This window comes from Macaca thibetana, chromosome 19 (assembly GCF_024542745.1).
Source record: "Macaca thibetana thibetana isolate TM-01 chromosome 19, ASM2454274v1, whole genome shotgun sequence".
NCBI lineage: Eukaryota > Metazoa > Chordata > Mammalia > Primates > Cercopithecidae > Macaca > Macaca thibetana.
Window position 1 is genome coordinate 27692408 of NC_065596.1, and position 25899 is coordinate 27718306.

Genomic DNA, 25899 nt, shown 5'->3' on the forward strand with positions numbered 1-25899 from the left:
ATAAATAAAGTATTAGCAGAAAATAAGCACTCCCTAAGTGTTTTTTTTTTTTTTTTTTTTTTTTTTTAATTCTTTTTTTTGAGACGGAGTCTCGCTCTGTCACCCAGGCTGGAGTGCAGTGGCCGGATCTCGGCTCACAGCAAGCTCCGCCTCCCGGGTTCACGCCATTCTCCTGCCTTAGCCTCCCGAGTAACTGGGACTACAGGCGCCCGCCACCTCGCCCGGCTAGTTTTTTGTATTTTTTAGTAGAGACGGGGTTTCACCATGTTAGCCAGGATGGTCTCGATCTCCTGACCTCGTGATCCGCCCGTCTCGGCCTCCCAAAGTGCTGGGATTACAGGCTTGATCCACCGCGCCCGGCCCCTAAGTGTTAACTATGAGGATCATGAATGAGTTTGTGTGTTCTTGCGAGCAAGTGCACAGGAGTGTTTGTGTGTGCCTCAGTTTCCCCATCTGCCCAACCAAAGGCCAGCATGTGCTCCCTGCAAGCCCCTGACTGTGTGCTTCTTCTAAGATCCCCTGCTCCATTTTCTTTTTCTTTTCTTCTTTTTTTTTTTTTTTTTTTGAGACGGACTCTTTCTGTCGCCCAGGTTGGAGTGCAGTGGCGGGATCTCAGCTCACTGCAACCTCCGCCTCCCGGGTTCAAGTGATTTTCCTGCTTCAGCCTCCCGAGTAGCTGGGACTACAGGTGCCCACCACAACACCCGCCTATTTTTTGTATTTTTAGCAGAGACGGAGTTTCACCGTGTTGGCCAGGCTGGTCTTGAACTCCTGACCTCAGTTGATCCACCCGCCTTGGCCTCCCAAGGTGCTGGGATTACAGGTGTAAACCACCGCGCCCGGCCCCCAGCTCCATTTTCATTCCCCATGTTGAGGTCAATGTGGAGGCTTTTAGGTGCCTGGAGACCCCCATGCCAGGCAGCATCCTGAGAACAGGAAGTGGAACGAGCTAGGAGAAGTGTAGGACCTCCCAGCAGACTGAAGAAGGCCTGGCTTGGACACCTGGGTCCCTGTCTTCTGTGCGAGGTGCTACAACCCCTCAGTTCCCATTTATGATCTAATGGGGAGCTTGGATGTCAGGGTTCCCGTCCCTGCGGCGGGGGATGGAGATAAGACGCCAGGATCCTGGTCTCTGGAGCTCCTTAGAGGGCTGGATCCTGGTCCCTGACGAGGGAGGAGTATGTCCCCCTTGTAGGGCAGGTTGGGTTTGGATGCGAGGTCCCAGCCCTGTGTGGGGAGAGTGTGCTGACACCCAGGGTTCTCTCGCGGAAAGGGAGGGTCTCGAATTTGCATCCCTGGAGGGAGCACTGATGTCTGAGTCTCCACTCGTACAGGGGGCTCGGGTGCAGGGTACCCGTCTTGTCCCGAGGGGCTTCTGGGGCACTAGCTGCCTCCTGAAGGGGTGTAGAGACAGTGCCCGGACTCCGGTGTTCCCCTCTTGGGGTGGGGAAGCTCCGATCCGAGGTTCTCATTCTGACCCCCGACGTTACCGTGGGGCGAGGGAACTCGGACCCCAGGGTAGCTGGGCCCCCTACCAGGGAAAAGCGAGCGGGGCGGGTCCGGGGGCGGAGACGCGGCGGGCGGGGCTCCGGCAGACCCCGCCCCCGCCCGCCAGCGCTGGCCGCGCGTCTCCAAGTCTGCGAGGCCGAGGTGGGCGCCGAGAGCCAGGCGCCACAGCCCGCGCGTCTCGCTGCGCCCCGCGCGCCCCGGGGTCTATGGAGCGGCCCCTCCACGCTGCCCGGCCGGCCCCACGCCGCGCCCGGAGCTTGCTCTGCGGCCAAGTAACCGGACTGACGGTCCTGCGGGTAGGGGAAGCTTGCAGGCTGGCAGGAGGGGGACTTCTGGGTCCCGGAGGAATGGGGGGCTGGAACTCCAGTGTCCTGGGGGCTACGGGGTCGGGACGAGGGTATCCCGAGGCTGGGGGAAGGGGCGCACGGGTGTTTGGGTCCTGGAGAAATCTGGGGCTGGGAGACCTGGACGCGGGGGTTTGGGGCATCTGGACACCTGGCTGGGAGGTTTGGGGGCGGCCTGGTACCTGCATTTAGGGGGTGTTCTGAGCGCCTGGTCCTGGAGGAATGAAGACCTAACTGCAAACGTTCCTGGTTCTAGGGCATCAGGAGACCAGGACACCTGGTCCCTGCGTGTCGGGTCAATCCTGGGGGCGTCCTGGGGCAGAAGCTGTGGCGGCTGCGTCTGGGGCTGGGGCTGGCGCCCCGGGGTCTTCAGGGAGGAAGTTGTGGTCGTGGGGCTGTGGCGGTCCGGACACCTGGCGCCACCCCGAGAGGCTGGGGGTGATCCCTGGGCAGGACACAGGATGGGGGTCCCTGCCCTCTGCCCCCTGCCTCCTTAGCCCAGCCAGGGAAACAGACTGCAGATTCGCGGAGTCAAGACTCCGGTGATGGGCTTGGGGGGCGGGTCCCCGGGGCAGAGGGCTCCGGGGGCTGGAGCGGTGCGTACCTGGCCCAGGAGGCGCCCGCCCCCCGCCCGGCTTGGGCATGCTTGGCACGCAGCGCGCGGGCCGGTTCGATCCGTATGCGCGCCGCGTGCGCCCATTGGTATGCGGGAGCCGGCCCGGCGCGGGCGTGAGGCGGGCGCGCTGGCGGGCGGCGCGGGGGAGGCGGCGGCGGGGCACGTCCTCACCCGGAGCGCCAGCCCCGGGCCGGCTAGGGTGGGAGCTGCGGCCTCTGGACCGAGGCCTCCAGGGAGGGGAAACTGAGGCACCATCCAGCCCCCGTCCCCAGCTCCTTGCTGGGACCCTGAGCCCCGCACGGATCTCAGTTTCCCTAGGTCTCCCGAGGGCACTGAGCGCTGCCTCTGACCCCCTCCTGCTGCAGGAGACTCGGGACTCGGAGCCCGCCTGAGCAAGCCCCCCGGAGATGGCGGCCCCCTATCCCGGCAGTGGCGGCGGAAGCGAGGTCAAATGCGTGGGAGGCCGCGGCGCCAGCGTCCCGTGGGACTTTCTACCCGGGCTGATGGTCAAGGCGCCGTCCGGACCATGGTGAGCAAAGCCCCGCCCTCCTGGCCGCGGCCCCGCCCCCGGGGAGGAGTCCCCGGGACCAATTCACACCCGATGTTCTGTCTCCATGCCAAGGGGCAGTTCACACCCAGCTCCCTGCCCCGCCCCTTGGGGCTGGGTCTTACCTTGAGTTAACTACCGTCCTGAGCCCGCTCTCCTGCGTTCAGCTTCTAGTCCCGGTCCTCAGAATTCACGCCCAACATCTTTAATCTCTCGCCCTTCCTCCTCCTTCCCCCAAGAATTGACACTCGAGGTTCTGTCCCTGGGCCGAAGTGTAGAATCCACACTCCGGTCTGCTCCCACCTGCAGAGGTGTAGAATCCACTCCCAATGTCCGGTCCCGTTCCCAAGGCCCCGGGAGGCGGGGCTCGCCCCCAGTTCCCACGCCCCTGAGCCCCGGGACCCCGCAGACACCTCCTCCGCGCCGCCCGCCCAGCCTGCAGGCGCAGCGCAAGGAGAAGTCCCGGAACGCGGCGCGCTCGCGGCGCGGGAAAGAGAACCTGGAGTTCTTCGAGCTGGCCAAGCTTCTCCCGCTGCCCGGCGCCATCTCGAGCCAGCTGGACAAGGCCTCCATCGTGCGCCTCAGCGTCACCTACCTCCGCCTGCGCAGGTTCGCCGCGCTGGGGGCGCCGCCCTGGGGGCTGAGAGCCGCGGGGCCGCCAGCTGGCCTCGGTGAGTGCGCATGCGCGGTGCAAGGGTCCCAGGGCCCCGGTGGCCAAGTCACTGCAGCCCGGGTCTGAGCTGCGGATCTGCCCTCTCCCAGATGCTTGTCTCTGGAGTCAGCCAGGACTTTTGCGTGCCCCTATCAGGTGGCTTCTGCTCTTCAAGCCTCAGTTTATTAAACTGTCAAATGGGCGCCAGAGGTTGGGAAGATTTCGTGAATTCTGCCCTAAACAAGGTCCTGGCAGTGCTAGGGGTCACTGGTAAATGCTATTCCTGTATTTTATTAGGAGAGAGGAATCATTATTACAACCAAAGAGACTCCCAGCTGCATGAGCAGGACAGAGGAGACCCACCCTGACTTGGGACGCCCACTCGCTAATGGGCGAGAGACCCTGGAGCCAGACCTGAGGGGCCCCAGAGGGGACGCAAGGACTGTACAGTCTGGGCCCCCAGTTGGAGGAGCAAGAGGGAGATAGTATGATGTGGCGGATGAGATGGGGAACTTCGGGAAGATGCCCCATGTTGCTGTCGCCGCGCAGCCACCCCCCAGATTTGCCACCCCGGGCAGGTCGCCTCACTTCTCTGTGCCTTAATGTGAAGTGGGACAAACGGTCCAACCTCCCCCAGGGGGCTGAGCAGAGAATCAACCAGGTCATATTTGCAAAGTCCCTGGAAGTGCCTAGCTCAGAGCAAGCCACCGCTATGCTGCCAATGCTGTTAGCAGCAGTGACCTGCAGGGCTGCTGGAGGGGTTCGGGGCGTGGAGGAGGGGGCGGTGGGGGCTGCCGCTTTTGGAGCATTTCCTGCCTGTCTGGCACTTTTCTGAGCGCTGGGATCCAGCAGGAGAAACAAACTAGACAGAAGTCCCTGCCCCGGAGCGGCTGGCATCCTAGTGGCCAAGGCACAATAAAGAAATAGGCAAAGTAGTATAATCTAGAATATGTAAAAATATAAACTCTGTAAGATACAGATAAATATCTAAGCTTATTATTATTACTCAGACTTTATTATTGAGACATAGAAGTGTTGTTATGTTGTTATTATTACTTCTATTTTATGTGTTTGTTACAGCTTTGCGGTTATGAGGATAAGGTGTGAGTGGTGTTTATCTGAAGTCTCAGGGCACCCCAGGCTACCCCTGTCCCCACCCCTCCAGGAGAAGAGGGTGTCCTTAGGGTGGGGTTGGAGGGGCTCCAATTCCCCTCCTGCCCCGTCCCAGGGGAAGAGGGGGGAGAGAAAATAGCATTGATTAAGCTCGCAATAAATCACCATTTAAATTTAAATAATCCGGCTTCCCAGGCGGTAATTAGGCGAATTGACTGGCGCGGAGAGAATGCGGCATTAGCGCCGCTGATTACTGTCATTACCGCGAACAACATGTGCGCCGGCGGGGGATAAACATCTTGTCTATTGTCCCCGAGCTGGAGGGGGGGAAGGCGGGGGCTAAGAGAGCCCCGGCGGCGTCCAGCCCCCCATTACCTGGATGGGCATTCCGGGGCTCAGAGACATCAGGGGCTGGCTGAGGTCACAGCACTGACGTGGCACAGCATGGACTTAATCGACCCCATTTGGGCCACGGTGCCAAGTGGAAGTAGGGTCAGGACAGTGTGGGGGTGCTTGGTACTGCGTGGACTCCTATAGTCCCAAAATTGGGAAATCGGGGATCAGGGGCATTTCTAGCTCTACAGAGTCCCTAACAAGAGGCCAAGCACCTGCTTCCATAGTTCAGAGGAGGAGCTGAGGACAGCGTTTTAGCTGAAGCCACAGAGCAGAGCAGTCGGTCACACTCTCTGAAGGGGAGGGGACTCCCATGCCCTCCTCAGTAATAAGCTGGGCACCATGGCTCACATCCGTAATCCCAGCACTTTGGGGCGCCAAGGTGGGGTCTCGAACTCGCTTTAGGCCAGGAGTTCGAGACCAGCCAGGGCAACATAGCAAAACCCTGGGCAATATAACAAAACCCTGCCCCTACAAAAATAAAAATACTGGCCGAGTGAGCGCAGTGGCTCACGCCTGTAATCCCAGCACTTTGGGAGGCCAAGGCGGGCAGATCACGAGGTCAGGAGTTCGAGACCATCCTGGCCAACATGGTAAAACCCCGTCTCTACTAAAATACAAAGAATTAGCTGGGCACGGTGGCATGTGCCTGTAGTCCCCGCTACTCAGTAGGCTGAGGCAGGGGAATTGCTTGAACCCAGGAGGCGAAGATTGCAGTGAGCCGAGATCGCGCCACTGCACTCCAGACTAGTGACAGAGCAAGATTCTGTCTCAAAAAATATATAAAATAAAAATAAATAAATAAATAAATAAGTCAGGTTTGGTGGCGCCCGCCTGTGGTCCCTGATACTGAAGAGGCTGAGGTGGGAGGATTGCTTGAGCTGAGGAGGTTGAGGCTGCAGTGAGTCGTGATCAGGCCACTGCACTCCAGCCTGGGCAACAGAGCAAGACCCAGTACCTAAAATAATAACAACAATAGTGATCATATAGAATGTATGCATCAGACCCTGTGATAAGCCCTGTATACAAAATAACTCTTTTTCAGAGGGAGGCACTATCATGGTTCCCAAGTTACAGATGTGTTTGCCCAAGGTCACACAGCTGGGATTCAAACCCAGATGACCTGGCCCCAACCTCTCAACCATCATATGTGGTCTGTAGGTCTACAGGAATGGGTTCTAGGTCTCTGCCTCGCTAAGCCTCAGTCCACCATCTGCGAAATGGGACAACAGATGTTTGAGTCTAGCCCTGAGCGTCTGAGTCTGGAGAGGAGACAGCCTAAATCTCACGTCAGCATCCCCCATTCCTTTTTTTTTTTTTTTTTAACGCAGTTTTGTTCTTGTTGCCCAGGCTGGAGTGCAGTGGTACAACCTCTGCCTCCAGGGTTCAAGCAATTCTCCTGACTCAACCTCCTGAATAGCTAGGATTACAGGTGCCCGCCACCACGCCCAGCTAATTTTTTGTATTTTTAGTAGAGAGGGGGTTTCACCATGTTGGCCAGGCTGGTCTCGAACTCCTAACCTCCTTATCCTCCCAAAGTGCTGGGATTGCAGGCATGAGCCACCGCGCCCGGCTTTTACGGCCTTCTTTCTTCCCATAGCACTTATTGTCATCTGACACTCTGTATTTATCTTGTTATTTTGTGTCATTCACTAACAGCCCCTTGGTTGCTGAGCCTGGAATAGCATCTGGGACACAATGAGGGCTTACTAAATTGTTGAGTGACTGTGGCAGTTGAGGGAAGGAGGGGTGACATCTTTATTTATTTATTTATTTATTTATAGACGGAGTTTCACTCTTGTTGCCCAGACGAGTACAATGGTATGACCTCGGCTCACCGCAACCTCCACCTCCTGGGTTCAAGTGATTCTCCTGCTTCAGCCTCCCTAGTAGCTGCGATTACAGGCATGTGCCACCACGCCCGGCTAGTTTTGTATTTTTAGTAGAGACGGGGTTTCTCCATGTTGGTCAGCCTGGTCTCGAACTCCCGACCTCAGGTGATCCACCCGCCTCAGCCTCCCGAAGTGCTGGGATTACAGGCATGAGCCACCGCGCCTGGCCCTTTTTAAATTTTTTTGAGACAGGGTCTTGCTCTGTCGCCCAGGCTGGAATGCAGTGGTACAATCTTGGTTCACTGCAGCCTCTGCCTGCTGGGCTCAAGAGAGCCTCCCACTTCAGCCTTCCAAGTAGCCAGGACTACAGGCACATGCCACCACGCCTAGCTACTTTTCGCATTTTGTATAGAGACGAGGTCTTACCATGTTGCCCAAGCTGGTCTCACATTCCTGGGATCAAATGATTTGCCAACCTTGGCCTCCCAAAGAGTGCTGGGATTACAGGTGTAAGCCACTGGGCCCAGCCAAGGAAGTAATCTTTGAGCTGAGGCTCCAAAGAGGTGTGGGAGCAGCTGTGAGAAAAGCTGGAAGAGAGTGGCTCAGCAGAGGGAACAGAAGGGCAAAGGCCCTGAAGCAGGCAGGGATCAGCTTGCTGGGTGCAGAGCCTCATGCACAGTGGTAGGGGTTTGGATGTTACCCGCAGTGAGAGGGGAGTCACGGAGGTGGTGAGGGCGGAAGTAGGAGCCCAGTGAGGATGAGGGTGTGGTGGGCAGCTAGACTGGGCTGGGGCCATGGGTGGTGGGACACAGGTGACATGGTCAGGTCCAACCCCTGAGACTTGCTTAAAATGCATGTGGGTGTGAGAGACACAGAGGGCGGCCTCCAAGAAACCACCAGAAAAGGCAGAGGTGCCCTGATGTTATCTGTAGTCATACTGAAAAGAAAAGCACCTGTAAAAGCACTCAGCTCACACCTGTAATCCCAGCACTTTGTGAGGCCGAGGTGGATGGATCACCTGAGGTCAGGAGTTCGAGACAAGCCTGACCAATATGGTGAAACCCCGTCTCAACTAAAAATACAAAAATTAGCCATCTGTGGTGGTGTGCACCTGTAATCCCAGCTACTTGGGAGGCTGAGGCAGGAGAATCGCTGGAACCTGGAGGCAGAGATTTCGGTGAGCTGAGATCACGCCACTGCACTGCAGCCTGGGTGTCAGAGCTAGACTCCGTCTCAAAAAAAAAAAAAAAAAGAGAATGGTGAATGGTGGCATGACTCCCAGTATTAGGCACCTACTGTATGCACTAGCCTATTCAGCTCTATCACTGTAGACCAGTTTTACAGATGAGGCTGAGGAAAGTAAAGGCAGAGGTGACCCGGCACCGCCCCACCCCATGGTGCTCACCCCCATGCAGCCCTCAGACCTGCAGCGCTTTGACGATGGGGCATGTGAAGGACCCTCTCCCCGACTTCCCTGGGCGATGAAGCCCCAGCCTCTTCTCTCCAGGCCCCAGGGTCAACACATCCCCTCAGGGCAGCTGAGAAGGGCAGGTGACAGGGGAGACCTGGGAACCTGGAAGAGGTCTTGGCTTCTGCCCTTTGCCCCTGGTCCCCCCTCTCCACCCAGTTTCCCACTCTCTCTGCCCCTGGGTCCCCCTCTCTCTGCCCTTGCGTCTCCCCCACCAACTCTGCCACCAGGTCCTCCCTCTCTCTCCCACCAGGTCCCTCCCTCTCTGTCCCTGGGTCCCCCTCTGTCTGCCCCTGGTCTCCCATCTCTCTGCCCCTGTGTCCCCCTCTCTCTGTCCCTGGGCCCCCCTCTGTCTGCCCCTGGTCTCCCATCTCTCTGCCCCTGTGTCCCCCCTCTCTGTCCCTGGGCCCCTCTGTCTGCCCCTGGTCTCCCGTCTCTCTGCTCCTCATGCTCCCTTTCTGTGCAGGAGATGAGGACACTGAGCAGGCTCTGATAAGAACCACAGCAAGTGTTTGTTAAATGGATGAGTGATGTTTGGGTTCTGGACATGGGAGGGCGGATGTGGAAGTGCTGAAAAGTCTCCTGCTGAATGTGGGGGACAGGGGAGTGGGGACATTTTGAGGGGAGAGGGAAAGGAGGAAACAGTGGGAGGCACCGGGGAGTTGGTGGGATCGGGAGGTGGAGGCTGGGGGTAAAAAGACACATCAGTCAGTGATCAGAAGGAGTCTCTGGGGGTCCCCTTCACAGGGCACTGGACCCGTGTATGGGAAAGAGCAGGTCCCCAAGCCCCCCCCAGCACAGCCCCCAGTCCCGCCGCGCCCGTTAATGTTGTTAATTGCAGCGGTTCAGTCTGACCCAGGCTGATCCTGGGAGAGGGAAAATGAAGGAATTAGCAAAAATGACAGGGGAAAATTGCGACAATTAGCAGGCAGCATTGTTCCTGCCTGTCACCCGGCTGGTTCCGAGCTGTATCTTGAGGGAGGGGGTCCCCGTCACCCCCCCAGCCCCCCAGTAATTGTTCCTGGAGCTCCAGGCGGAGGTGGAGGCAGGGAGGAACAGCCAGGAGGGTGTGGGGTACTCCCAGGAGGAGGAAGCTCAGCCCAGACACTAGGGGGCTGGGGATGCGGGGGCTGCGCGCCCATGGGGGAGGGGCGGGGTTTTGCCTCCTGGTGTTTTGATGGTCGGATAATAACAATAGTAATCACACTATTAATACCAGTCCCGGCTCTGTGCCGCAGCATCTGCTTCTGCCAGGCCCCAGCCAGGTCCTTTCTGTCTGTTAAGTGGACTGAATGTGTGACCAGCCTGGGAAGTCACCGCTCCTGGCAAACCCGCTTGACAGAGGAGGACACTGAGGCACAGGGAGACAGAGAGGCTGGTCCCAGGGCACACAACCAGGGAGGGGAAGTGCTGGGGCCTGACAGGAGACCTGGTCCCTTAGCCCCATAAGAAGCAGGCACTTGGCTGGACGCGGTGGCTCACGCCTGTAATCCCAGCACTTTGGGAGGCCGAGGCGGGCGGATCACGAGGTCAGGAGGTCAAGACCATCCTGGCTAACACGGTGAAACCCCGTCTCTACTGAAAATACAAAAAATTAGCCAAGTGTGGTGGTGGGCACCTGTAATCCCAGCTACTCGGGAGGCTGAGGCAGGAGAATGGCGTGAACCCGGGAGGCAGAGCTTGCAGTGAGCCGAGATTGCGCCACTGCACTCCAGCCTGGGCGACAGAGTGAGACTCCGTCTCAAAAAAAAAAAAAAAAGGAGAGAGAATTCTATGTTAACTTATTGAGAAACCACCAAATTGTTTTCCATGGGGGCTGTACAATTTTACATTCCCACCAGCAATGTACAAGGGTTCCAGTTTCACCACATCCTTACCAATACTTACTTTCTGTGTTTTTTTTGTTTTGGTTTGGTTTGGTTTGTTTTTTGAGATGGAGTCTCGCTCTGTCGCCCAGGCTGGTGTGCAGTGGCATAATCTCGACTCACCTCCTGGGTTCCAGGGATTCTTCTGCCTCAGCCTCCTGACTAGCTGGGATTACAGGTGCATGCCACCACGCCCAGATAATTTTTGTATTTTTAGTAGAGTTAAGGTTTCACCATGTTGGCCAGGCTGGTCTCAAACTCTTGACCTTGTGATCTGCCCACCTCGGCCTCCCAAAGTGCTGGGATTACAGGCGTGAGCCACTGCGCCTGGCCACTATCTTGTTGATGCTAGCCATCCTAGCGGGTGTGGAGTGGTGTCTCATTGTGGTTTTGATTTTCATTTTCATAATGACTAATGTTGAGTATCTTTTCATGTGCTTATTGGCCATTTGTATATCATCTTTGGAGAAATATCTATTTAAGTCCTTTGCCCATTTTTAAAAATATATTTTTTGTAGAGATGAGGTCTCACTGTGTTGCCCAGGCTGGTCTCGATCTCTTGGGCTCAAGCAATCCTCCCACTTCAGCCTCCCAAAATGCTGAGATCACAGGTATGAGCCACTATGCCTGGCCCTTTGCCTTTTTTTTTTTTCCAAGACGGAGTCTCACTCTGTCACCCAGGCTGCAGTGCAATGGCCGTAACTCAGCTCATTGCAACCTCCACCTCCTGGGTTCAAGTGATTTATCCTGCCTCGGCCTCCCGAGTAGGTGGGATTACAGGCACCCGCCATCATGCCCGGCTAATTTTTGTAGCAAATTTTTGGGGTTTCATCATTGCGGTTTCGTAGAGAAATTTTGGGGTTTCATCATATTGGCCAGGCTGGTCTCGAACTCCTGACCTCAGGGGATGCACCCACTTCGGCCTCCCAGAGTGTCGGGATTACAGGCATGAGCCACCGCACTGGGCCCCTTAGCCCATTTTTGAATTGTCTTTTTGTTGTTGAGTTGTAAAGTCTCTATCTCCTTCTATTCCTTTATATCCCTCTGTCTCTGTCTCTCAGTCTCCTCTCTGCCTCCTTCTCATCCTTCAGGTCTGAGCTCAAATGTTCCCTCCTTCCACAGCCCTTACCCCATTACTGTCCATTTTGTACCACCTATTTCATTCTCCATAACACTGGCCACAAAAGGTAATTCTGTATTTGTTAGTTTCTTTCTTTTTGTCTTTTTTTTTTTTTTTTTTTTTTTTTTTTTTTTAAGAGATGGAGTTTCACTTTGTTGCCCAGGTTGCAGTGCAGTGGCATGATCTCGACTCACTGCAACCTCCGCCTCCCAGGTTCAAGTGATCCTCCCACCTAGGCTCCTGAGTAGCTGGAATTACAGGCCCACGCCACGACATCCAGCTAATTTTTTTGTGTTTTTAGTAGGGACAGGTTTCACCATGTTGGCCAGGCTGGTCTCAAACTCCTGACCTCAAGTGATCTGTCTGCCTCGGCCTCCCAAAGTGCTTGCATTACAGGCATGAGCCACCTCGCCCAGGCTGTTGGTTTCTTTTCTTTCTTCCTTTTTTTTGAGACGGAGTCTAGCACTGTTGTCCAGGCTGGAGTGCAGTGGCGTGATCTCGGCTCAATGCAACCTCTGCCTCCCAGGTTCAAGCAATTCTCCTGCCTCAACCTCCCAAGTAGCTGAGACTACAGGTGCCCACCTCCACACCCGGATAATTTTTTTTATTTTTAGTAGAAACGGGGTTTCACCATATTGGCCAGGCTGGTCTCGAACCCCTGACCTTGTGATCCACCCGCCTCGGCCTCCCAAAGTGCTGGAATTACAGGTGTGAGCCACCTCACCCAGTCTGTTGGTTTCTTATTTATTGATTTTTATGGGATCCCTAAGCAGAGATGTTAGTTTCTTCCTTGCTGTTCAACTGTCTCTGGTCTGAGAGCCCAGTAGGAGTGCGGGGGTTGCTGGGCTGTCCTGGTCGCCATTGCACGCCCAGCAATGCCTAGTGCAGGACCATAGGGAGAGTAGATATTCAGGGAGTTTTTGTGAATGAATGGGTGGACGAATGAATGAGTCCCTCTGTGCACCCCCTGGCCCGTCTGTCTCTTTGAGTCAGTCTGTCACTCACTGTCGCACCCACCTGTGTCCCACGCCCCAGGTCTCTCCCCCATGGGTGCCCCGATACCCCAAGATGTCTACAGGCCTTAGGGGAAGAGAGGGAGGTTTGTAGACTGGCTCCCGGGGGACCTGCCCTGGGCAGGGTCAGCCAGACTAACAGGCTTCATCCTTCCATCTGCCCCCAGGCCCAGGCCGCCGCGGCCCCGCAGCGCTGGTCTCCGAAGTCTTCGAGCAGCACCTGGGAGGTCACATCTTGCAGGTGAGTGAGGCCCCTTCCCTCCCTGCTGCTCCTTGCCGCCACCTAGCGGCCGACTCTGGAGAACAGCAGCCTCTTCAGCATCCATCCATGGTTGGGGGAACCTGGACTGGGAAGCCGAATGCTCAAGATCCCCCCCATTCCCTGCGCCTTCCGAGGACCACTGAAGCCCCCTCCCCACCAGAACAGTCCACCTCAGGCGGAGACCCAGGTTTCAGAACCTCTTACCACTTGGTGGCTGGACAGAGGGACAACAGGTCCACCCTTCCCCCTGCCTGTCTCTCCCGGCTCTAGTCCCTGGATGGCTTTGTGTTCGCCTTGAACCAGGAAGGAAAATTCCTCTACATCTCAGAGACAGTCTCCATCTATCTGGGTCTCTCACAGGTAAGGGACCCCCAGTGGGCCTGGATTGGCTCAGCCACCATCTCCCTTGCCAGGCCCATGCATGCCCTTCCTCTCTCCTGGCCTCACCACTGCAGCAAGAAAAATGGACTGGATCTCTGTGGTCCCCAAAGTGTGTTCCTTGGCAACCCACATGCCACCCAACACAGTTCATCCTCGAAGGCAGAGAAGGGCCAATTTTTGTTTTTATTTTTTAATTTTTTTTATTTTTTTGAGATGGAGTTTTGCTCTTGTTGCCCAAGCTGGAGTGCAGTGGCGCGATCTCGGCTCAGTACAACCTCCACCTCCCAGGTTCAAACAATTCTCCTGCCTCAGCCTCCCGAGTAGCTGGGACTATAGGCACATGCCACCACACCCGGCTAACTTTTTGTAATTTTAGTAGAGACGGGGTTTTACCATGTTAGCCAGGATAGTCTAGATCTCCTGATCTCGTGATCCACCCACCTCGGCCTCCCAAAGTGCTAGGATTACAGCATGAGCCACTGTGCCCGGCTCAGGAAGGCTGTTAAAGTAACAGGTAGATCTGAGGAAAGCAGGTTCGCCGAAAGATCAGTTTGCCAATTACTGGCGGGCCAGATGCACCATATTTGCCAACACTTGTTTCCTCTTAACAATTTTAAAGGTTTACAGGCCCAGCACACCGGCTCATGCCTGTAATCCCAACACTTTGGGAGGCTGAGGCAGGAGGATCACTTGAGGCCAGGAATTCAAAACCAGCCTGGGCAACACAGTGAGACATCCCACCACTACCACCCCCTCCATCTCTACAAAAAAACTTAGAAATTAGGCAGGCATGGTGGCACACTGTTGTCCTAGCTACTCAGGAGGTTAAGATGGGAGGATTGCTTGAGCCCACGGGGTCAAGGCTGCAGTGAGCCGTGATGGAGCCACTATACTCCAACCTGGACAATAAAGTGAGGCTCTGCCTTTAAAAAAGAAAAAGAAAAAGAAAAGAAAAAGGTTTAGAGTAATTAGTATTGGAAGGGATTGAGGTATTGAGGTTTACCAGCTTTGGAAGGTTTTTGTGGTGTTCTGGTTGATCGGCTTGCATTTCATTTTTTTTTTTTTTTTTTTTTTTTTTTTTTTTTTTTTTTTTTTGAGACGGAGTCTCACGCTGTTGCCCAGTCTGGAGTGCAGTGGCGCGATCTCGGCTCACTGCAAGCTCCGCCTCCCGGGTTCCCGCCATTCTCCTGCCTCAGCCTCCTGAGTAGCTGGGACTACAGGCGCCCGCCACCGCGCCCGGCTAATTTTTTGTATTTTTAGTAGAGACGGGGTTTCACTGTGGTCTCCATCTCCTGACCTTGTGATCCGCCCGCCTCGGCCTCCCAAAGTGCTGGGATTACAGGCTTGAGCCACCGCGCCCGGCCGATCGGCTTGCATTTCTGTCTTTATCTCAAGCTCTTGTTTTCACCCCAGCTCCTGCAGTTGGAGGCTAATGAGTAAGTAAAAGAAGGGCAGATGGCCGGGCATAGTGGCTCACGCCCATAATCCCAGCACTTTGGGAGGCCGAGGCGGGTGAATCACCTGAGGTTGGGAGTTCAAGACCAGCCTGACCAACATGGAGAAACCCCATCTCTCTACTAAAAAAAAATAAATACAAAATTAGCCAGGTGTGGTGGTGGACACCTGTAACCCCAGCTACTTGGGAGTCTGAGGCAGGATAATCACTTGAACCCGGGAAGTAAAGGTTGCAGTGAGCCGAGATCGTGCCATTGCACTCCAGCCTGGACAACAAGAACGAAACTCCATCTCAAAAAAAAAAAAAAAAAGCGGGGGGGGGGGAAGGGCAGGAAGACCTACTGAAAGCCCCATCCTTGGAGCACTGGCATCTCACGGCACCTTAAGCTTTGCTGGTCCCTCCAATACAAATTGCTATCAACTTTGATCATTTTTACAAATATTTTTTGCAAATAGGAAATTTGGGAAATTCAGTGCATTGGCAACTTGTGAGCGGCCTTTCAGTGAGATTTCCGGAGGAGGAAAACACCAAAAGGAGGGGAATTTGGACAAGAGGACGGGAGGGAGGAAGAGTGGAGGAAAGGCTTGGCCAGGTGTGGTGGGTCACGCCTGTAATCCCAGCACTTTGGGAGGCAAAGGTGGGCAGATCACCTGAGGTCAGGAGTTTGAGACCAGCCTGGGCAACATGGTGAAACCCGGTCTCTACTAAATATACAAAATTAGCCGGGTGCAATGGCAGATGCCTATAGTCCCAGCTACTCTGGAGGCTGAGGCAGGAGAATCATTTGAACCCAGGAGGCAGAGGTTGCAGTGAGCCAAGATTGCCCCATTGCATTCCAGCCTGGGCAACGAGAGCAAAACTCTGTCTCAAAAACAGAACAAAACAAAAAGGCCGGGCACGGTGGCTCACGCCCATAATCCCAGCACTTTGGGAAGCCGAGGCAACAAGCACTCCAGCCTGGGCAACAAGAGCGAAACTCCGTCAAAAAAAAAAAAAAAAAAAAGCAGAAGTAGAAGTAAAGGCTTGAAGCTGTTGGAGCAGGTGTGGGGGAGGATTTAATGACGGGGAGGAGCCCAGAGGGATAAGAGACTGAGGGAAGCATGTGATCCCCAAGCTGAGGGGCAATAGGAGTCATGGCAGCCATGGTGGTCAGGTAAGTAACTTGCAGAGGCATCTTTGAACTGTAGGTCAGAAGACCAGTGAGGACACAAGGGCAGAAACACAGTGGGGAGAAGATGGGGGCCTGGATCAAGGGAGGCAGGGAGAGAAGGGGACTGCTGGGAGAGAGATTTATGAGGTAGAATTGAATGTAAAAGTGTTTGATTGAAAAGCTCTAACTCTTTAAGAGCTTAAAAACCACTCCCCTGTTTGTATCTTGAATCTCATATCTGCTGGGATACCCAGTGATTCATGCCAGGGCACAGTTGTTTGCTGTGTGGGGGTGGCAGTGAGTAAGCAGGAGTTGGGTAAACGGAGGCTCTGACACCTCCCACCCATGCCCTACTCCCACACACAGCCCCTTAATAGAGTGGGTGGGGAAAAATCCTTACTAATCACCAGATATGAAGCGAGAAGAGTCTAAGTTGGTATCTTCCGTTTGAAAGGTAATTTTTTTTTTTTCTTAAAAAAACGCACTGGCATGAAGCGCACCTGGATGCAGGCAAATGAGGCGAGGCTGAGCCCAGCGGGCGGGCGAGTTACTGCGCGCGCACCTCACCCGCCCCCTGCATTCACCTCTTTCGCCGGCAGGTGGAGATGACGGGCAGCAGCGTCTTCGACTACATTCACCCTGGGGACCACTCGGAGGTGCTGGAGCAACTCGGGCTGCGGACCCCGACCCCAGGCCCCCCAACCCCGCCCTCCGTCTCCTCCTCTTCCTCCTCCTCTTCCTCTTCGCTTGCGGATACCCCCGAGATCGGTAATTCTAAGGGCTCCCAAATAATGAAGTCTGAGGGTAGATCGGGGGACGCCCGCTGTACTGTATCCAGCCATGCCGCGTTTATACAAAAAGCACTGAAGTTAGAACTGTGTAGAACTAATCTTTGCAAAAGGAATCGGAGTATAAATTGAGGCGGTGAGACTTGGCTCCTTAAGCTTGCCAAGCTCACAAAGATTTGAGCTACAGAAAGACCCCCCAGGCTGCTGAAAGGAGTTGGGAGAGGCTTAGGTAAATAACAAGGCAGGCTTATAGGGAATGTACACTGGGCTGTGCCTTTAAATACATAATCACATTACATAACTACATTAGGGCCAGGTGCGGCGGCTTGCGCCTGTAACCCCAGCACTTCGGGAGGCCCAGCAGGGCGGATCCCTTGAGCTCAGTTGGAGACCAGCCTGGGCAACTTAGTGAAACCCTATCTCTACAAAAATTACGAAAAAGGCCAGGCGTGCTGGCGCACACCTGTGACCCCAGCACTTTGGGAGGCCGAGGCGGGTGGATCACCTGAAGTCAGGAGTTCGAGACCAGCCTGGCCTGCATAGTGAAACCCCATCTCTACTTTAAAAAAAAAAAAAAAAAAAATTAGCTGGGTATGGTGGCACGTGTCTGTAGTCCCAGCTACTCGGGAGGCTGAGGCAGGAGAGTCACTTGAACTCAGGAGATGGAGGTTGCAGTGAGCAGAGATTGTGGCACTGCACTCTAGCCTGGGCAAGTCCAAGACTCTGTCTCCAAAAAAACAACAAAAAGAAAAAAAAAACAGCTGGGCATGATGACATATGCCAGTGGTCCCAGCTACTTGGGAGGTGACAGGATGGCTTGAGCCTTGGGGACAGAGGTTGCAGTGAGGAGATCACATCACTGACGCCAGCCTGGGTGACAGAATCAGTGTCTCAAAACAAACAAACAAATGCTGGGTGCGGTGGCTCACACCTGTAATCCCAGCACTTTGGGAGGCTGAGGCGGGTGGATCACCTGAGGCCGGGAGTTTGAGATCAGCCTGGCCAGCACGGTGAAACCCCGTCTCTACTAAAAATACAAAAATTAGCTGGGCATGGTGGCGGGCGCCTGTAATTCCAACTACTCAGGAAGCTGAGGCAGGAGAATCTCTTGAACCCAGGAGGCGGAAGTTGCAGTAAGCCGAGATCACGCCACTGCACTCCGAGCAAGACTCCGTCTCAAAAAAAAAAAAAAAAAAAAAGGCATTAAATCTTAAGCACAGCCCCACAATGCAGGAACTGTTATCTCCATTTTACAGCAGAAAACTGAGGCACAGCGCAGAGAGGTTAATTGCCCCAGGTCACACAGCTATAAGTGATTGAGTTGGATTCCAGCCCAGGTCTTTCTGCTCCGGGGTCAGCAAGCCTAACCCTTCTCTCCAGTGGAAATTTCCACTCCCACTGTGTATGGGAGGGAGGGTGCTGCAGATTACCCTGCCAGCTCTTTTTAGCTCTGAGATGTTGGGGGCCTATGAGGCTAACTATCCTGTAAATAGGATTTTCCAATCTTGGGTTTGCTTAACACCAAAAACATCTGAGACATCAGCTGTGCTTGCAAGCGTGGGGCGATGTCTGCGACACGTGCAGGCTGTTGGGGAGCGGGGCTGTGTTCGTACCTGAGTTTGAGGCACAGGGTCATCTGTGAGTATATTTTTAGGACTGTTTTGTGGGGGTTACAGAAGGATCTGCATTTGTGAGTCTTATTTGTTGCTATTCCCCAATCCCCTGTTCTGGGCCAGCCCCTGTCCTGGTGACACAGTAGTGACCATGACAGCTCCAGCCCCCCCCCCCCCAACCTGGGACTCCCAGTCCTGTGAGGGGAGACCGACCTGTCCTCAGACAGTGACAACCCAGATGGGGCAGGGCTGGGATAGGGGAACCCAGAGGGGATGGCTGACCCAGCCTGGGGGTCAGGGAGGGCTTCCTGGAGGAGAAGTCTCTGCTGAGACCTGGAGGATGGGGCTTGAGAGGTGGGCTTTCTTCTAAAGGCCCTAGGGAGCTATGGCAGGTTCAGAGCAAGGGAGGGTCGGGGCCGGTTTGAGCATTAGACGTGGATGGGGCCAGGCGCGGTGGCTCACGCCTGTAATCCCAGCACTTTGGGAGTCTGAGGCAGGCAGATCACGAGGTCAAGAGATCGAGACCATCCTGGCCAACATGCCAAAACCCCATCTCTATTAAAAATACAAAAACTAGCTGGGTGTGATGGCACACGCCTGTAATCCCAACTACTCGGGAGGCTGAGACAGGAGAACTGCTTGAACTGAGGAGAAGGAAGTTGCAGTGAGCTGAGATCGTGTCACTGTACTCTAGCCTGGCAACAGAGTGATACTCAGTCTCAAAAAAAAAAGATGCGGATGGCTGCCACATAGGGGAGCCCATATACTGTTCCCATGAGCTTGCAAAGTCATCAGGCATGCTTCTGAGTGCGGCTGTGGTCTGGTGGGCATCTTGTGTCTATGTCCGGCTGGCTCTGCAAGGGTCAGGGTGGCCTGTGTGTTTCCTCTTCAGGACCCCATAACCTTCCTTCGCTCTCTGTCCCAGAGGCCAGCCTCACCAAGGTGCCCCCCTCCTCCCTGGTCCAGGAGCGCTCCTTCTTTGTCCGAATGAAATCCACGCTCACCAAAAGGGGGCTGCACGTCAAGGCCTCGGGGTACAAGGTGGGTGTGAGCAGTCAGGCTCCTGTATTCCAGCCAGCCATGTCCCCTGACTGAGGGTGACCGAGGGAACCAGGCTGTTGGCTTCACTGGCTGCAGGTGGCTTAGGGAACTGGGTCTGGGAATGGGGTTGGGCGGGGTCACACAGTGCCCAGCACTGTGGGGGACAGCGGGAACCCAGCCCAGTGATGGTCCTCTTGCCGCCACCTGTCCGCCTTGCCCCTCCAACCATGCCCACCACCAGCAGGTCATCCACGTGACTGGACGCCTTCGGGCCCACGCCCTGGGCCTTGTGGCCCTCGGGCACACGTTGCCCCCGGCCCCCCTGGCTGAGCTGCCACTCCACGGACACATGATCGTCTTCCGTCTCAGCCTGGGTCTCACCATCCTTGCCTGTGAGAGCAGGTACCGGGGTTGGGGGCTGTGGCGGGTGGATCGGGGTCACAATGGAGATCTGGGGGCACATGGGAAGTCGGAGTGCTGGGTCTGCAGGGTACGGCACTGGGGAACCATGGGAGGCAGGACAGCAGTGGAGGGACAGGGTGATGGAGAGAAGGGAGGGAAGGCAGGGGACCAGGGCGGAGGCCTGGCCCAGGGGTGCCTTTGGGGATGGAAGCAGGGCTGTGTCTTGGGTCCAGGCCCTCCTTCTGGGGCTGCAGAGCTTGGCCTATCTCAGCCCATTTCTCTGGCCTCTCATCTGCCATCCATTTCCTCTCCTGCACTCCACCGTGGAGACAAATGAAGAGCTGAAATAGCCCCATGCTCTGAGGCCTCCAGGGTGCCTAGGGCCTTGCCACTTAGCATCTGCCTGTATGCTCGCAGCTACCCTGGGAGAGACACTGTTTTGTGGTTTGTTTTGAGACGGAGTCTCACTCTGTCACACAGGCTGGAGTGCAGTGACATGATCTCAGCTCACTGCAACCTCCACCTCCCAGGTTCAAGTGATTCTCCTGCCTCAGCCTCTCAAGTAGCTGGGATTATAGGCGTGCACCACCACAACCAGCTAATTTTTGTATTTTTAGTAGAGACAGCATTTTACCATCTTAGGCAGGCTGGTCTCGAACTCCTGAGCTCAAGTGATCCGCATGCCTCAGCCTCCCAAAGTGCTGGGATTACAGGTGTGACCCACCACGCCCACCAACACTGTTATTGCACCCATTTTACAGCAAGGGTTTGAACCCCAGGTGACTCTGGCGCCAACTCTGCCTCTCCCCCCACCCCATGGTCTTGGACTCCTCCCCTCTTCTCTGTCACCCCCCAGAGTCAGCGACCACATGGACCTGGGGCCCTCAGAGCTGGTGGGCCGCAGCTGCTACCAGTTCGTCCATGGACAGGACGCCACCAGGATCCGCCAGAGCCATGTGGACTGTGAGACCCACCTCCACCCACCATGCCTGCCTACCACCCCCCAGACCCGAGTACCCCACTCCCTGGTCCCTGGAAGTCCTTCTGCAGGGCTGCCCACAGTGCCTCCTGCTGCACCTACAGCTCCAGGGACTGCATTTAGCAATGGAAGAGCAGCAAGGAGACTGAGCGATGTCTCAGGATGTTGGGGGGGGTGTGTCAGCGGGGCTGTGGGGTCTCCAAAACACCCAAGACGCCTCACTGCTGGGCTACCTCTCAGTCTCTCTGACTCTTCCTCTCTCTCTCTGTGCTTTCACCTTTATCTCTTCTTCCCACTGTCTCCCTGCCCACTCCCCTGCTCTCTCTCACTCCGCCTGTCTCCTCCTATCCACCTGTCTCTCTCTGTCTCGTCCCTGTCCCCACCCCACCCCTTCCCGTCTCTCCCACCCCTGGGCTGGGCCCAGTGCTGGACAAGGGTCAGGTGATGACCGGTTACTACCGTTGGCTGCGGCGCACCGGGGGCTTCGTGTGGCTGCAATCCGTGGCCACGGTGGCCGGGAGCGGGAAGAGCCCCGGGGAGCACCATGTGCTTTGGGTCAGCCACGTGCTCAGGTGAGGGCTGTGCCCACCCCTCCTACAGGGGACTCGGGGCCCTGCTGTCTCTCCCCACCTCCGGTGAGGGTGCTTCGGAGAGGGCTTCTAGAATGGGACAAGCCCTCTGCAGATAGGAAGAGGAAGGAGGGGGAAGATGGTGAGAGCAGAGGCCCAGAGTGGAACGGTCTTGCTGGCAGGAGACAGAGGAATCACCAGGGGGGAGGGGGACAGTATTTTTGAGGAAGGCAGGGGCAGGCTCACAGCCTCCTTAGGCTCAGGTGAAGGGTCTGAACTCTTGACTCTGGGGCACTGGGGAGCCATGGCAGGCTCTTACCAGGGGAGGCCCACAAAGCAGAGCAACTAATGGAAAGAAGCAGCAAGGGGTGTTCCAAGCAGAGAAAGGGTTCCAAGCAACAGCCTGACCCTAAAGGTAATGCTTGGGGTGGGAGTAGAAAGCAGTGAGAAACCAGCCTGAAGATGATGGCCTGGCCTTTTGGTGCAGGGGCACTGGGGAGCCATAGAAAGCTTTAGAGCTGGAGAGGATCATTGTCAAATCTGCTTTTTAGAAAGACTGCTCTAGACCGGATATGGTGGCTCGTGCCTGTAATCCCAACAATTTGGGAGGCTGAGGCAGGTAGTTTGCCTGAGCCCAGCAGTTGAAGACCAGCCTGGGCAACAAAGTGAGGTCCCATCTCTATAAAAAAAATTTTTTTTTTAAATTGGCCAGTTACAGTGGCATGCACCTGTGGTCCCAGCTACTCCAGAGGCTGAGATGGGAGGATCACCTGAGCCCAGGAGGTCCAGGCTGCAGTGAGCTGTGACCATGCCACTGCACGCCAGCCTGGGCAACAGAGTGAGAACCCTGTCTCAAAAAAAAAAAAGAAAGGAAAAAACACCCTTCTAGGCCAGGTGCAGCGGCTCACGCCTGGAATCCCAGCACTTTGGGAGGCCAAGGCGGGTGGATCACGAGGTCAGGAGTTCAAGACCAGCCTGGTCAAGATGGTGAAACCTTGTCTCCACTAAAAATAAAATTAGCCGGGTGTGGTGGCGGGCGCCTGTAATCCCAGCTACTCGGGAGGCTGAGGCAGGAGAATTACTTGAACCGGGGAGGCGGAAGTTGCAGTGAGCCAAGTTCATGCCACTGCACTCCAGCCTGGGCGACAGAGTGAGACTCCGATTAAAAAAAAGAAAAAAAAAAAAACCTTCTAGGTGCCATGAAGGAGGCACTGAGGGACAAGATGGGCGCTGGAGGACCAGGGCAGAGGCTGGGGCCAGTCCCGGGAAGTGCCCGACTCTATGGGGGAGGAGACCATCTTCTCCCCAGGTCTCTGGCTTTGCTGAGCCCGGATTTGGGCTCCTGAGAGGAACAGCAGGTTTGAAAGGGAGATGCAGACATCAGCTAGGCATGAGGTGCCAGAGGACACACAGGTGGTGACATCCAGTTGGCCACTGGCTATCCAGGTCTGGCCTTAGGAGCGAGGGCCACGCCAGGCTAGGAATCAACCTGGAGTTTAGGGATCTGGTGATGAGCCCTGTAAATGCCTCAGGATGGGGATCCACCTTTACCCATAGGGGTGTCCACACTTACTGCCACAAGTTGGGTAAAGCAGGAGGGAGTCCTGAGAGGCCAGGGACCCCTGGCTCCTAACCGCATCCATCTTGTCCCCAGCCAAGCCGAGGGTGGCCAAACTCCTTTGGATGCCTTCCAGCTTCCAGCCAGCGTGGCCTGTGAGGAGGCATCCAGCCCGGGGCCAGAGCCCACAGGTGAGCCCCACCTCCCACCTCAGGCCCTGGGAAGCTCCAAGGAACCTTTGGGTCCCGGCTGTCCATTCTAGAAGCCACTAGCCACATGCAGCCACTTATATGCAATTAAAATTAAAACCCAGGCCGGGCGCAGCGGCTCACACCTGTAATCCCAGCACTTTGGGAGGCGGAGGCGGGTGGATCCACAGGGTCAAGAGATCGAGACCAACATGGTGAAACCCCGTCTCTACTACAAATAGAAAAATTAGCTGGGCGTGGTGGTGGGCGCCTGTAGTCCCAGCTACTTGGGAGGCTGAGGCAGGAGCTTGGAATGGCATGAAGCTGGGAGGCAGAGGTTACAGTGAGCCAAGACTGCACCACTGTACTCCAGCCTGGCAACAGAGCGAGACTCTGTCTCAAAAAAAAAAAAAAAAATTTAAAATCCAGGCCGGGCCGGTGACTCACGTCTGTAATCCCAGTACTTTGGGAGACCGAGGCAGGCAGATCACGAGGTCAGGAGATGGAGACCATCCTGGCTAATAACGGTGAAACCCCATCTCTACTAAAATACAAAAAATTAGCCGGGCATGGTGCCGTGCTCCTGTAATCCCAGCTACTTGGGAGGCTGAGGCAGGAGAATCGCTTGAACCCAGGAGGCAGAGGTTGCAGTGAGCCGAGATCACGCCACTGCACTCCAGCCTGGGTGACAGAGCAAGACTCCGTCTCAAAAAAAAAAAAAAAACCATCCTGGCTAACATGGTGAAACCCCGTCTCTACTAAAAATACAAAAAACTAGCCGGGCGAGGTGGCGGGCGCCTGTAGTCCCAGCTACTCGGGAGGCTGAGGCAGGAGAATGGTGTGAACCCGGGAGGCGGAGCTTGCAGTGAGCTGAGACCTGGCCACTGCACTCCAGCCTGGGCGATAGAGCGAGACTCCGTCTCAAAAAAAAAAAAAAAAATTAAAATCCAAGCCAGGTGTGTTGGCTTATGCCTGTAAACCCAGAACGTTGGGAGGCCGAGGTCAAAGAACTGCTCTAGCCTAAGAGTTCAAGACCAGCGTGGGCAACATAGTGAGACCCCGTCTCAACAAAATATTTTAAAAATTAGCCAAGCCGGGTGTGGTGGCACGCACCCATAGTCCTAGCTGCTCAGGAGGCTGAGGTGGTAGGATTGCTTGAGCCCGGGAGTTAGAGGTTGCAGTGCACTGTGACGGCTGCACTGCACTCCAGCCTGGGTGATGGGGTGAGACCTTGTCTCAAAAAAATTTATTCACTTTTTTTGGGGAACAGAGTTTCACTCTTGTTGCCCAGGCTGGAGTGCAATAGCACAATCTCAGCTCACTGCAACCTCCGCCTCCTGGGTTCAAGCGATTCTCCTGCCTCAGCCTCCCAAGTAGCTGGGCATACAGGCACCCACCACCATGCCCGGCTAATTTAATATTTTTAGTAGAGACAGGGTTTCGCCATGTTGGCCAGGCTGGTCTCAAACTCCTGACCTCAGGTGATCCACCCACCTCAGCCTCCCAAAGTGCTGGGATTATAGGCGTGAGCCACCTTGCCTTGCAAAGAAACAAAAACAAAGAAAAAAACACTTTAAATCCATGTCCTCACACACACCTGCCACATTTTGCGTGCACAGTGGCCACATATGTGGCCAGTGGCTGCTTTGTGGGACAGTGCGGATGTAGAACATTTCCATTACCACAGAAAGCTCTATCCTGGAAACTTCCATTGAACAGCACAGGTCTGGGATTCTTGATTTCTGCTCTACTGACATTTTAGGGCCAGGTGATTCTGTGTTGAGGGGACACTATGGGATGTTTATTTAACAGCATCCTTGGTCTCTACCCTCTAGATGCCATTGGTACCCTCCCCAGAGTTGTGACACCCCAAAATATCTCCAGACATTGCCAGGTCTCTCCTGGGGACAGAACCACTCCCAGCTGGCCGGGCGCAGTGGCTCACGCCTGTAATCCCAGCACTTTGGGAGGCTCAGGCAGGCAGATCACCTGAGGTCGAGTCTGAGACCAGTCTGGCCAACATGGCGACACCCCATCTCTACTTAAAACAGAAAAATTAGCTGGGTGTGGTGGCGTGCCCTGTAATCCCAGCTACTCGGGAGGCTGAGGCAGGAGAATAGCTTGAACCCCAGAGGCGGAAGTTGCAGTGAGCCCAGATGGTGCTAGTGCACGCCAGCCTGGGGGACAGGGCAAGACTCCCTCTCAAAAAAAAAAAAAAAAAAAAAAAAAAAAAAAAAGAACCACTCCCAGCTGAGAACTACAGGTCTGTCCCGTTGAGCACAGCTCCATTCCAAAGACAGGAAGACTGAGGGCTGGGGACACACACAGGCCCTGACCATCTTCCTCTTCCAGAGCTAGAGCCTCCGACTGAAGGGAAGCAGGCTGCCCCGGCGGAGAACGAGGTCCCCCAGACCCAGGGCAAACGCATCAAAATGGAGCCCAGCCCGAGGGAAACCAAAGGCTCAGAGGACAGTGGCGATGAGGATCCCTCCGGCCACCCGGCCACCCCGCGGCCCGAGTTCACCTCTGTCATCCGGGCAGGGGTCCTGAAGCAGGATCCGGTGCGGCCATGGGGCCTGGCGCCTCCCGGGGACCCCCCGCCCGCCCTCCTGCACGCGGGCTTCCTGCCACCGGTAGTGCGAGGCCTGTGCACGCCCGGCACCATCCGCTACGGCCCCGCGGAGCTGGGCCTGGTGTACCCGCACCTGCAGAGGCTGGGTCCGGGCCCCGCGCTCCCGGAGGCCTTTTACCCGCCCCTGGGCCTGCCCTACCCGGGGCCCGCGGGCACCAGGCTGCCGCGGAAGGGGGACTGAGGACTGGCAGAGCCGCCGGCACTGGACCCTGCGACGACTGGGGGCCCCCCGGGACAGCGGGCCCGACTGTGCCCGTAGCCCTGAGAATTAAACGCCAGCTCTCCCTGCAGTGGTTTGGGCTCCGGGCTGTGAGCTCCTCTGTCCATTTCGGTCTCCCCCCAGGTCCTCTCCTCCCTCTCCCACCACCCGCCCTCCCGCCTCTCCAGTTAGTCCGCTCCTCGCCGCCC

General features: G+C 55.8%; 3 protein-coding genes across 4 annotated transcripts in view; 2 read left to right on the top strand and 1 right to left on the bottom strand.

Moving 5' to 3' along the window:
• The window catches only part of SAE1 (SUMO1 activating enzyme subunit 1), a 549006-nt gene that overhangs the window by 346987 nt on the left and 176120 nt on the right, over positions 1–25899 (top strand). The gene's annotated exons all lie outside the window — the stretch shown is intronic.
• AP2S1 (adaptor related protein complex 2 subunit sigma 1) overlaps positions 1–25899 on the bottom strand; it is a 400774-nt gene that overhangs the window by 189353 nt on the left and 185522 nt on the right. The window lies entirely within an intron of this gene.
• Positions 1628–25781, top strand: NPAS1 (neuronal PAS domain protein 1). Of its 2 annotated transcripts, none has more exons than XM_050772133.1 (12): positions 1628–1805; positions 2835–2998; positions 3452–3687; positions 12640–12713; positions 13005–13094; positions 16321–16489; positions 19048–19163; positions 19405–19565; positions 20422–20528; positions 20969–21116; positions 22768–22862; positions 25212–25781. In XM_050772133.1, exons 2-12 carry the CDS (start codon positions 2877–2879, stop codon positions 25670–25672), a joined length of 1779 nt encoding a protein of 592 aa, XP_050628090.1. In that variant the 5' UTR covers positions 1628–1805; positions 2835–2876; the 3' UTR covers positions 25673–25781. The 2 variants fall into 2 exon arrangements, with proteins under 2 accessions (XP_050628090.1, XP_050628091.1); XM_050772134.1 differs by having other exon boundaries at positions 19408–19565.